We start from the raw sequence: 13,332 nt of genomic DNA, 5'->3' as shown, positions 1-13,332 counted from the left end.
CAATGAAGTCATCCAGATTTACATAGTAATACATAATATTTACAGCACAGACACAGGCCATGCAGCCCAACAGGATCATGCCAGTGTTTATGCTTCACCCAAGCCTCCTCCAATCCTCCTTCACCTAACCTCATTAACATATCCTTTTCAATCTATTCATCTGGAATTCCCTTAAATCATGAAAGTTATGGCTTTGGAAGGTGCTGCTGAAGAATTTTTGGCTAACAGCAAAATAAAGGATAACTACTTTTAAAGTAGGAACTACTCAGGAGAAAGAAACAATATTGTTCTTGCCTCCTACATAAACATACTTGGCTTTCTGTGAAGCCAAGATTCATATCAGAAAATAGATGGTTTCATTTCCATAATGAATGCTTCAGATGCTTCTCTTTATTCATTGCTCAGTATGTTTTCTATTTAAAAAAAAAGTTTTCTTGGATGTGGGAGGTACTGAATGCTTGTTAGTGTTGAATAACTATGGCATAGGGCCAGCTTTTTCAGTCATGCTAAAAATGGAATGAGGCTATGATCTTTAGCTATTTCTGGCATACAGGTTGACATAGAAAATCATTGGGCATTTGAATAATATTTATTATAGCTATTTTAATATTTCAAGTGAAAGTAACTTGACAAAAGGATTTTTGAAAGTTTATTTTGAAACAAATGTTGAACTACACATGCCAGATTAGTACATCTTCATAATATCTTAGTGACCTTTCCACCTCTTATTAGATAGACACTATGAACATGTGGATTCAAAGAGATTCAATTCAAGAATTCTTTCATGAATTAATGTTTTTACTGGGAAGTTCTCATCTTGGTATTATACACCAAAATATAAATTCAGCCAATGGGGAAACAGCCCAAGTTTCCATTATTAATTCTTCTTTGTAATGTCCAGCCATTCCTTTAGATTTTTTTCCTTATAAAGAGCTGATAAGTTTTAATCTCACAGGAGGTTGAGCTGTCTGAAATTGAAGTTCAAATCATTAACATCCTAAAATATTTGTCTTCATTAATCAGAATTTCATCTAGCAATGAATCCAGTGCCAAAACCTCGATAGTATTACTTATATACAGTTTTGTTAAGCGCTAATTCTTATACTGTTACATTGGTATTGCAAATTGTCCTGATGATTGCTAAGTAAAAAGCTTTGACAACATGTCTTTTTTCAGTAATACTCTGTGGTATTTACTGAACATGAAATTGGTAAATAATTGCATACAATAATAAGCTCAAGAGATAAATAACTTACATTCCAGGCTGGGACCCAGAAATCACTCTGAAGTGTGCTAAGTATTTTCTGTAGTCAAACAGCCTGCAGAAATTCACTATCAAATCTCTTACACGAAGAACAAGTGAAAAGGCCACTTAGAAGAGTGTATAGCTCCACCATGTTGTGTCAACTCAACATTATCAAAAATAAACAGCTCTTCCCTGAGACTTTTCCCTGCCTGAGGAAACTTCAGGCCAATCCACATCCAACAATGTGCTCTGAAAACTGCTCACATATTGACAGCTGTGAAAAATTCCACCACAGCTGTTGAGACAATGCACACATTCTAAAACAATCAATAATACAAAAAAAACAGTTCGGCCTATTTCTCAATGTTAATGGATCCTTTCCAAAATGCTGAGATCTGGATCTGCACCTTTGCCACTTCTTTCCTGGGCCATACCCATCTCTATAATAATTTTTGTTGAAATCCATCAATAGTTGTGCAATATATTATTTATAAACAGAAAAACATACTGATAAACAGAGGTGACAAGATTACCTCTGCCCACTTTCAATAGCAGAGACAATGAATACCGGATGAAACAACGTTGGTGTCTCTCTTGAAAGAAAAACTCGACAACAAAAAAGTAAGCCATACATTTAATTATGAATAACTAAGCAAAAGAACATGCTCAAGGCTGTCATGTTAGTCTGGTATTCGATTAATGGTTAAAAATCACTTGAATGTCTCATATGTTTTGTCATAATACAAATCTTTCCATAACTAAATTACAGCTTAATTACAAGATATTAATCCTTTTTCACATGACTATTGGGACAAACATCAACCCCTGTGGACAACTGGGAGTCCAGTCTGTATGTTAATCTTAGCACAAGATTTACATTGTGTGTAGACCAGAAATATGCAATCCCTTCTTTCCATGTCATTAACCCTGATTTGAAAGGATGCTATGTATTTGAAATGATTATCAACAGGAATATCAAAATCAATAATGGATTCTAGATGAATTTTAGTGGAATTAGGCATATGTTCTCATGAGTTAGATATTGCTGAAGGAGTCTTCACCTGAATACTAATCTGAAACATTTTCTACATAGCCTTCCCGCTGACTATAAATGAGTGGAAAATCTCATTAATGTCTTCCTAATAAACAACTGTGCACTTCTACAATGTAGTAATTACTTTCATTTTTCATTCCAATATCGCTCACAGAATCACAGAACTGTTACAGAGCAGAAGGAGGACGTTTGGTCCACTGTGTCTGCACCAACTCTCCAAATGAGTACCATGACTAGTGTCATTCTACTATCTTTTCCCTGACTTCTGCACAGTTCAATAATAATCAAATAATCATTTAACACCCTCTTGAATGCCTTGACCAAAACTACCTCCACTACACTTCCAGGCAACGCATTCCAGACCCAAACCACTCACTGTGTGAAAAAGCTTTTTCTCACATTGCATTTGCTTCTTTTGAAAATCACTTTAAATTTGCGCCCTCTTGTTCTTGACCCTTTTACGAGCAGGAACAGTTTCTGTCCATTCCCCTCCCATTCCCATTCATTTGAGCGTTAAAAATTGGCTACATTTTAATGGTTTTCCCATTGAAAATAAATTGTTTAACTGACTGAACGTGCTACAACATCATTAAAGAAAACAATTGAAGAGCTAGGTGTTTCCCAGTTACATGTTTTGCGCATAGTGAATCAAGCAGGTGGTGAGGTTCTGTCTCATGCAGTGTCTATGAAATAGTACAAGAATGTTGAGACATTTTCTAGATTGTGTAACTTTAGTGTAGTATCCTGCGCAGTAACAGAAGAACATTCTCAGCATTTTATGTGATTTGTGATGCTCTACAGTAAAAGAATAATTATCCATCTTATCAGATACTCTGTTACTCATGACACATGTATTTTGATTCACAGAATACTTGTTTTGCTTATGGAAACTGCCTTACTGACGTGAGCTCCCAAGCTGTGAAACTGACAGAAAATCTGATCTGTAATACTGAGTGTCGTTTGAATCAGTGCTTTATATTTCCAAGGAAATTCCAGCAATCTTGGGTATCACAGCATTCCCAACAGAATGGTGCTTACCTGAGAGTCTGATATTTCAGATGGTTTCTCGGTCAGGCTGCTGCTCTCTGCTGGGATTAGGTCATTGTATTTTGTGCTTACGTCCTCATCTGAGTAGTGAAGGCTACCAGGACTTGGCCGTGGGGGAGATCTGTGGAAATGGGATACCTGTGAGAGCCTGTAATAACCCTTGATAAGAAATGCATTGCATTTTTATTATCAGTCATCTTGTTACAAGCATAGAAATGGACGGAAACATTCTGAAAGCAAGTCACAACCCATTTAACAAACAGATTGATAACACAGGATTTTCAAAGAACATCAAAGTAAATTTCAGAAGAATTCTAAATATTCATGTTATACCTTTTTAGATAAGACGTCATTAAAATTTTTTGAGTTTACACTGTAGGTAGTAGAAAAAATATTAAGATTGCATGAACACCAGGTGAAGCAAAAATGTACTGGCATCTGTCTGTGAATAGTTTGAGGTGTGTCTAAAGATATCAGATGTGTTACAATTATGAGGTTTATAAGATTGTCATGTTTTGGAACTGTACCTTCAATTTACAATAAAACAGAATGGGTCATATGACCTGTTCTGACACCTGTTTGACAATAGGCCTATTGCAGTTAAAGATCAAAGGGACATCCAGATTGTGCTACTGGGGTGATGATGCAGTATGTTCACAGGTGGAGACAATGGCAGCAGTCTCTGAGCTCAAAACAGGTAGATTCTGAGTCTCCCAAAGCCCCAGAAAGATACTGAAAATATTGATTTGCAAACAGTTGTGCTATAAGCTGTCAAAGTTCCAAGATGAAAGAGAACTGGACTCTCAAGTTCAGTTAATGAACATTTGTAACTTCATACAATGTCCATGTGATTCACATTGTCATTGGTGAGGATGCAGAGGAAGCCATTGTACTGATCAGGTTACAGGCTTTCCTCAAATATCACACAACATCACAGGCAGTGTCTGAGTCTCTGTGGGTGATTTTGAGCCTGCACATTCCATATGACATGTGTGCTCAAAATCTGGAGAGTGCGATTGATAGTGGCGACTTTGCGATCTTACTCACTGCTGGAATGGTGTGTAACATGCCACGAGACTGCAGAAAGCTCGTTTAAATACATCAGCATGTCATTCGCAGACACTCTCAACGGGAATGATGGTGGAGGTGGGTACTGGCTCAGACAGCATGTGGGAGGGAGGAGGAGAATATAGAAGATGCAGATGATCAGAGGAGGAGAAGGGGGCCAATGACTTGAGGGGGGGGGAGGGGGGGAAGGTTGCAGAGGTCTGGGTAGAGAAGTGCTACCGTTGATTGTGGGGTGGGAGGGGAGCCCCTGAGACCTGGGGGGACGTTTGCTCAGGTTCTAATCAGGGCGCCCTTTAAGGATGGCGCCCTGGTTTCTGAACCATGGAGTTTTGCCGATATGTTGAGGCCTCACCCCCTATAGGGTAGTGTGAAACATGTCTCCTTGATTTTTTTTGGCACAGTATTGTAAAATCTGTAGAGAAAACCAACAGGTTTCTCTGGAGAACAACATGCTGATTTTCTCACTGCAAACAACACTGCCATATTTTGGTAAGATATCACCCTCCCTATACATGGAAGAGAGAGAGCAGTTAGAGACTGAAAAAAAATCTGTATGGTTTCTTGCAGAGGACTGTAGGTCCTTGTACCTGGATTGAAAATATCAAATTCATTGTGAGTCAAAACAAGGCTGGAAACATCGTTTAGCTTGGGCTAGAGGGAAGGACTCCTTGAAAAGAATACCTAACTATGAGAGACCGAATGCCAGTTACCAGACTGAAAAAATAAAAGAATGGCATTAAACTTCAGGAGCTAAGAATCACTTTTGATTGACTCTGGAAAAATTTAATGTTTCTGTAAAGAACCATCTAAAGTTTACCTGTGAAGTGTGTTTTTCAGTTGGGCTAATAAGGGGACATTGCTTTCTGTGTTGAAATTATTAGTTGCCAGCAAAAAGAAAATTGTTTTTAATCAATACTGCTTTTTGTCCATTTGTTACAGTAAATGTATAAAATGTAAAATTTTGATGTGACATTCATTCAGTTATTAAGTGGAAGTGTTAATTTCTTAGTTTATCAGTATAAATGGAGTCATAAAATTGAATAATCTGCAACTTTACCATTGAACTAGTGGCCATTACGGAAATGTGGGCTGTTTAAAAAAGGCAGCAGACAAAAGGCAGGGAATTATAGGCCGGTTAGCTTAATGTCCGTAGTTGGAAAAATGCTAGAATTCATCATCAAAGAAGAAATAGCAAGACACCTAGAAAAGAATGGTTTGATCAAGCAGACGCAGCACAGATTCACGAAGGGGAAGTCGTGTTTAACAAATTTACTGGATTTCTATGAGGATGTGACTAGTGTGGTAGACAGTGGGGAACCGGTGGATGTTGTGTTTTTAGGTTCCCAGAAGGCGTTTGATAAGGTGCCTCACAAAAGGTTGCTGCAAAAGGTTAAGGTGCACGGAGTTGGGGATAAGGTGTTAGCGAGGATTGGTTGTCCAACAGGAAGCAGAGAGTTGGAATCAATGGGTGCTTTTCTGGTTGGCAGTTGGTGACTAATGGAGTGCTGTAGGGATCGGTGCTGGGGCCTCAACTGTTTACTATTTACATAGATGAACTGGAGGAGGGGGCTGAGTGTAGGGTAACAAAATTTGCTGATGACATGAAGATGAGTGAAAAAGCGAATTGCGTGGAAGGCGCGGAAAGTCTGCAGAGAGATCTGGATAGGCTATGAGTGGGCGAGAACCTGGCAGATGTAGTATAACATTAGCAAATGTGAGGTTATCCACTTTGGTAGAAATAATAGTAGGAGGGATTATTATTTAAAGGGCGAAAAGCTGCAGAATGTTACTGTGCAGAGGGACCTGGGGGTCCTCGTGCACGTTTCGCAAAAACCCAGTCTGCAGGTGCAGCAGGTGATCAAGAAGGTGAATGGAATGTTGACCTTTATAGTGAGGGGGATAGAATATAAAAGCAGGGAGGTATTGCTGCAACTGTACAGGGCACTGGTGAGGCTGCAACTGGAGTACTGTGTGCAGTTTTGGTCCCCGCATTTTCGAAAGGATATATTGGCCCTGGAGGGAGTACAGAGAAGGTTCACCAGGCTGATACCGGAGATGAGGGGGTTAGCTTATGAAGAGAGATTGAATAGACTGGGTCTCTACTCGTTAGAGTTTAGAAAGCTGAGGGGCGATCTTATAGAGACTTACAAGATAACGAAGGGGGCTACATAGGAAAGAGGTAGAGAGATTCTTCCCGCTTAGAAAGGATAGCAGAACTAGAGGGCACAGCCTCAAAATAAGGGGGGGGGGTGCAGTTTAGAGTTGAGGAGGAACTTCTTCACTCAAAGGGTGGTGAATCTCTGGAATTCTCTGCCTCAAAGGGTGGAGGCTACCTCGCTGAATATATTTAAGTCATGGGTAGATAGATTTCTGATTGACAAAGGAATTAAGGGTTATGGGGAAAAAGCGGGAAAGTGGAACTGATCCACTTCAGATCAGCCATGATCTATTGAATGGCGGGGCAGGCTCGAAGTGCTAGATGGTCTACTCTTGCTCCTATTTCTTACGTTCTTAACTACGTTGAGTATTGTATTTAGTACCGTGATTTCACCTCTTCACAAATGATAGTGTCCATTTAACATAAAAGCCATGTGTATATCATCATATCCAAGCACTATTTAGTCTATGTCTGGCAGGACACAATAGAGATTCTTTAGAATACCTCTGTAATGTTGTTAGCTCTGTATTAATATCTACTGCAGTATTCACAGTGTTCTCATGATCTTCCATTTGTAGTTTACTTAATTCTCATAGTTAGATAAGCAGAGTAAAGATTCCTCTAATTGTTCAGAGATAAAGCCACTGTCAGTAAACATTTGGAGCCAGAATGTCCCACATTAAATCTGTGACCTGTCCTGAATTAGTGAATATTATTCTAAGCAGTTGCATGGGCATTGTAATTGGGCTCAAATTTTTTCATACGAGAGAGGATAAAACACAGTCAGTCCACATTTCTTATTGCTGTCCAATGAATGCAGTTGTAAACAGTCATCCTCTGCCCTCCTTGTGTTTGAGTAGCCTACCAGCCGTTATCTTTGATATCCAATTTTTCCTTTCTTCATTCATGGCTATGAATATTGCTGGCAAGGCCAGATTTTATTGCCTATCCATAGTTCACCTTGAGATGAGTGTGAAATATTTTCTCGAACCACTGCAGTCTATTTGGTATAGGGACAGAGTTCCATCATTTTGTGACAACAATAGCAAAGGAATGGTGATAGAGTTACAAAACCAGAATGTTGTGTGATTTGGAGGGGAGCTTGAAAGTGGTGGTGATCCCATGTATCTGCTGTCCTTGGTCTTCTAGGTGATAGAGGTTGCAGATTTGGAAGGTACAGTCAAACGACTTTGGCAAGTTTCTGTAGTGCATCTTGTAGCTGGCACACACTGCTGCCACTGTGCAGCAGTAGTGAAAGAAATCTTATCTGGTGGAAAAATGCTAATCAAGCAGGCTGCTTTGTCTTGGATGGTGTCAAGTTTCTTTAGGGTTTTAGGAACTTCACTCATTTAGGTAAATGGAGATTATTCCATTATGGTTCTGACTTGTGCTTTGCAGATGATGCACAGATATTTGGCAATCAGGAGGTGTTACCCATAGCAGAATTCCCAGCCTCTGTTCTACTCTTCTGGCCACATCATTTTACGGTGGATCAAGTTGAGTTTCTGCTCAATGGTAACCTTTAGGATGTTGATGGTGGAGCATTCACAAATGATGGTGTTATTATATGTCAGGGGAGATAGTTAGATTTCCTCTTGTTGCCGAAGATCAGGCACTTGTGTGGTGCCACAGCCACTTCTCAGCTTATGCCTGAATATTATCCAAGTCTTACTGCTTCAGTTTCTAAGGAGTGTGAATGATACCGAAAACTATGCAATCATCAGTGAACATCCATACTTCTGACCTTATCATAACAGGAAGATGATTGATGAAGCAGCTAAGATGGTTGGGCTAGGACAACACGAGGCTAACACGAGGGGATATAGCTTTAAATTGAGGGGTGATAATTATAGGACGGACGTCAGACATAGGTTCTTTACTCAGAGGGTAGTAAGGGCATGGAATGCCCTGCCTGCAGCAGTTGTGGACTCGCCAACTTTAAGGATGTTCAAATGGCTATTGGATAGGCATATGGATAATTTTGGAATAGTTTAGATTAGAGGGTCATTAGATTGGTTCCACTGGTGGGCGCAACATTGAGGGCCAAAGGGCCTGTAGTGCACTGTAATGTTCTATGTTCTATGTTCTAACACCTGAGGCACTCCTGCAGTGATGTCCCTAATCTGAGATGATTTGCCTCCAACCACCACAACCACCTTTATGCTAAACAATGGAGAGTTTTTTGCCAAATCCCATCGATTTCAATTTTCCCAGGGCTCCATGATACCAATCAGTGAAATGTTGACTTCATGTGTCATCTTTGAAATTCAGCTTTTTTATCTATGTTTTGGACCAAGGCTGTAATGACATCAGAAACTGAGTGGTTCTGACAGAAACCAAATGGAACATCAGTGAGCAAACTGCAGCTGAGTAAGTGCCACTTAATTGCACTAGTTAGTTCTGGAGCATAAGCCTTTAGTACTGTAGCTGGCACATTGGGGCCTATACCGTTACTGTATCCATTTCATTATGTTAAACTACAGGAAAATAAATGATTACAAAATCAATAAATTAAAAACAACAACACACTACTTATATAATAAATGCAGTGCCCAATAATGATATTGAGCCATACAGGACGTGTTGGTCTCAGGTTTGAGCCAATTAGTTGATTATGGTTTTGACAGTGTCGGGGTGCTGCAACATTTCCCTTGTTTTAAGGAGGGAACAATAGAGCAGGTTTCCTATTCCTGACTGAATTCAGTTAGAAATGAATGTGAATGTTATAATGCAAGGATGTTTCACTCTGTTGTCTATTATGATGAACAACCTGCAGATAATGTTTACTAGACTCACATTTGAGGAATGGTCACTTAGGCATAGATGCCATAGGTGACGAAGAGGATCACTGAAATTATATCCAAACAAAGTATTAAGGGAACAGATAATATTCATGAGAGAATGAAAATGTAAAATGGGGGAACAGTAGGTCATTCAAATATTGATTATAGGACTTTCAATATCACCTGCGACCTTATTACTAGTGAGTTAAGTGGCTTCATTTATCAAAAAACAAATTTCATATCCAATTTTTTCACTTTGATTTTTACCACAAGTAGGTATTGAAACTAGAGGAACAATTCTGTCACAACCTTGCTGTGAATCTTTTATGACATCAGCAATAATAATCTCGCTGCTATCAAGAAAGCTTCTTATTGGTGTAAGAAACTTGAAATGCTAATATTTGCCAATGTTTGACCCCAAAAAAGCAAATTAATTATGAAAGCCCTTATGTTTGCATTTGAAACAATCAAATAGTTTGATTCTTTCTGGACTGCACTGCAGGCATTTTATTTCCATCAACCTCAGCAGCACATGACATGGTCACACAAGCACGCTGGCATTGTGGATCAATATTTGTACTGCAAACAAAATCCTGAATGTATTCTCAGTGATGCTGCCAATCCTCACACAGCAGGGACGATAACATCATAGAGCTTCAATTTCAGTATTTGCAGACACCTAACTCAGTACTGTATTTGAAAGTCCAAGAGTGGCAATGCCATGCTGTTGGAACAGCACCAACACTAATTCTTTAACAAAGCATTTCAATACTTCATAAGGAATGGCCCCAAATGATTAAACACATTCCCTATGCAATATTTGAACAATGGTCATTCTTGGCAACCCAAAACACGACTAACTCATTCTGAAGTCTGTATTGAAAGCACTAGACAATTAAACTGGTCTGAATTTATAGGTTTTCATCTCTTTTTAATGCATATGAACTGAGCTGTATGGATCATTTGAAGGGGCACAGTGGCACGGTAATTAGCATGGTGCCTCACAGCACCAGGGACCTGGGTTCAATTCCAGCCTCAGGTGACTGTATGTGTGGAGTTTGCATGTTATCTTGTGTCTGCATGTGTACCCTCTGGGTGCTCCAGTTTCCTCCCGCAGTTCCAAAGGCCCTAACGTGCAGGTTAAATGGATTGGCTATGCTAAATTGTATCTTAGTGTCCAAAAATGTGTAGGTTAGGTAGATTAGCTATGGTAAGTGCATGAGGTTACAGGAATAGGATGGGGAGAGTGGGCCTAAGTAGGATGCTCTATTGTAGAGTTGGTACAAACTTAACTTAATCCCTACAGTGCAGGAGGGGGCTATGATCTATGAAAAGCCTTGAGCTTAATCTTTGGTTTATGCTGAGTTAGATAATCTCATGTATGACGTTAATTGAGATACTGTATTAACCTAACTGCGACTAGATGAAAACAGCCATTATTGGAGATGCTGTGGCTATGATGAGTTAGGTAAGAGTGGAGCGAGTGAGGGCAGTTCCATTAAGCTGAATAACAGAGGAAAGGCATTGGAGATGAATGGTGTGATTGACCTCTGAAAGGCTGTAGAGAGATTGATGAGTTTGAGCAGAGATGGTGGCCACAACAGAGAAGATTTCATTTGGATTTTGACTTGGATCATTTTAATATTGTGGCAGGGTGGAAACTTCATTGCAAAGATTCAAGAATGGAATGGTACAAAAGATAGACACTGACTTGGGAGAAAAAAACATGTTCAAGCAATTTAGGGACAGAAGGAAGTTTTTAAGTGTAAAGGCGCCAAGGTGAGCTTTTTGAGGAGACAGTGTACTGAAGCAGTTTTGAAAGGGGTGAAGGATTGTCACAGGAGAGAGAACCATTTGCAACTTCAACTCACTAAGATACAAAGTGTGGTGGGCAGAGGGTTAGTGGGAATGCAAGTCTCATAAATACGATAGCCTCAGAGAAGACATGAGGGGAGATAGTTTTGATTTACTATTGTCACATGTATTAGTATACAGTGAAAAATATTGTTTTTTGTGTGCTATACAGACAAGGCATAATGTAGAAAGAGAAGGAAAGGAGAGGATGCAGAATATAGTGTTACAATCATAGTTAGGGTGTTGAGAAAGAGCAACTAAATGAGGTAGGTCTATTTGAAAGTCTGATGGCAGTAGGGAAGAAGCTGTTCTGAGTCAGTTGATATGCGTCAGAGACAAAAAAAGAGTAAGTCACAGTTTCAGGGTTAGAAGAGGGAGTGTCTTGGATGATACTTGGCTTGCTGCAAAAGAGGAATGGAGAAGCAACAAACATAATTGGATATTGATCTCAAAAATAATGGCAAATAAGTTTATAAACTCCTCATATGTTGTGAGAGATATGAGTGATGGAAGTGAAGAGGTCAGCTTAAGGAGATGCTTGATAAAGTGGAAAAGATTATTGTCTTTGCCCTCCATGATCTTCCTGGAGTTGTGGAAGGTTTTGGCTGGGAAGGTTGAATCTTAACAGCCTTTGATGTGGTCCAGCCAGAAATATGATAATGAATGTCTAAACCAGATAAACCGGTCTGTGCCTCTTGGAGTTGGAGTGAAGTTGAGAGTCATGATGAATCACCAGGATGAAAGAGAGCAAATGGTTTACTGAGGAAAAGAACATTAATTGTAAATAAGAGTAAATAGTTAAGCAGATTGATAGGTGCAGAAATATGTAGGCAATGGGGGAAGGGAGGTGCCAATGACTAGGTGACAGCACCTTGAATACTTTTTTCAGGTTCTGCAAAGGAAGTGGTGATTGCAGAGTGGTGAGAAAATGAAACTCTCAATCACAGAAATAATATCGATCAGGAGTTCCCAAATTAGGCTCTGCAGACCCCCAGGGATCCATGAAATGTCTCCAGGGGGTCTGTGGAACTGGCAGCCACCACGTGACTGGCAAATGGCGGTTCGAAACGAGCAACTGACCAATTTCAAAAATAATCACAACAGTGAAATATACCAATCAGAGCAAGGTCTTGTTGGGGCACTGGATGCTGGTAGGCTGACTAGTCTCAGCATTCAGTAATCGGGAGACCTTTCTCTGATAGGCGTATTTGATTTATTCCATCTTCTGTTGCTGGGTAGAAAAGCCCATGGCCAAGAGCCGTTGGCAAAAAGATTGATGCACTTTGTAAAAGTAGAAGGTGTAACTGATCATTTTTAAGGTATTGGAAAGCCTAAGTATTGACGTTCAGTGGTAATCAGTGTACACATACAAAGAGCACAAAAAGTGTGTATCTCAGCACAAAAAACATTACTAGATAAATGGCATGTCAGCATTTATTGCAAAGGCTTTGACAAAAAGTTCCTCGAGCTTTGACCATATCTGGAGTATTGCGTGCATTTTTAAAAAATATTTTGAGGGATTATTAAGTTTAGGTCACCATATCAGTTTGCTGTAATCAGAGGGATGTTCTCTGATGAGAGGTACAATATATTGGGCTACATTTATTTTGAGATTAGGGAAAACTGATGTGGTTTAATTGTTACAATTATGAAAGGGTTTGAAAAATTTGGGAGGTTGTTTCCCCTGGTTTTTGAATGTATAAAGGGGAGAACGCGGGAAGAGTGTTGCTAGACAGATTTCAGATAATCAGTCAACTCAATGGGACTGAGATAAGGAGAAATGATTTCATCCAAATAATTGAAATATTTTTGAATTCTCTGCTACCGTGGCTTCTGGATTTTAAACAGTTGAGTAATGTAAGGCTGATTTTATTGTTGTTATTACTCAGTCATAGGATGTGGGCTCCACTGGTTAGACCAGCATATATAGCCAACACCTAATTGTCCTTGTTTATTTGGAGATAATGTTGTCCTCTTAAGAAGGGGTGTTTGGAGAATTACTCTGATGGCAGATCAGTAATTGGATATCATTAACATGAGGAGGTATTGGTGTAATGGTATTGCCACTGGACCGGTAAACCAGAGATCCAGAGTAATGTTGTAGGGACCTAAATTCGAATTC

General features: G+C 39.5%; 1 protein-coding gene across 3 annotated transcripts in view; it reads right to left on the bottom strand.

Annotated features, from left to right (window-relative positions):
• The window catches only part of sdk2b (sidekick cell adhesion molecule 2b), a 966,819-nt gene that overhangs the window by 90,092 nt on the left and 863,395 nt on the right, over nucleotides 1-13,332 (bottom strand). For all 3 annotated transcript variants that reach the window (XM_080208817.1, XM_080208815.1, XM_080208816.1), the window contains one exon: nucleotides 3,339-3,468. In XM_080208817.1, the coding sequence (XP_080064943.1) occupies nucleotides 3,339-3,468 (130 nt within the window). The remainder of the gene's footprint in view (nucleotides 1-3,338; nucleotides 3,469-13,332) is intronic.

Source organism: Carcharhinus amblyrhynchos, chromosome 21, assembly GCF_965287045.1.
Source record: "Carcharhinus amblyrhynchos chromosome 21, sCarAmb.v2.hapA, whole genome shotgun sequence".
Lineage (NCBI taxonomy): Eukaryota > Metazoa > Chordata > Chondrichthyes > Carcharhiniformes > Carcharhinidae > Carcharhinus > Carcharhinus amblyrhynchos.
This window is presented reverse-complemented; position numbering and strand designations above follow the sequence as displayed.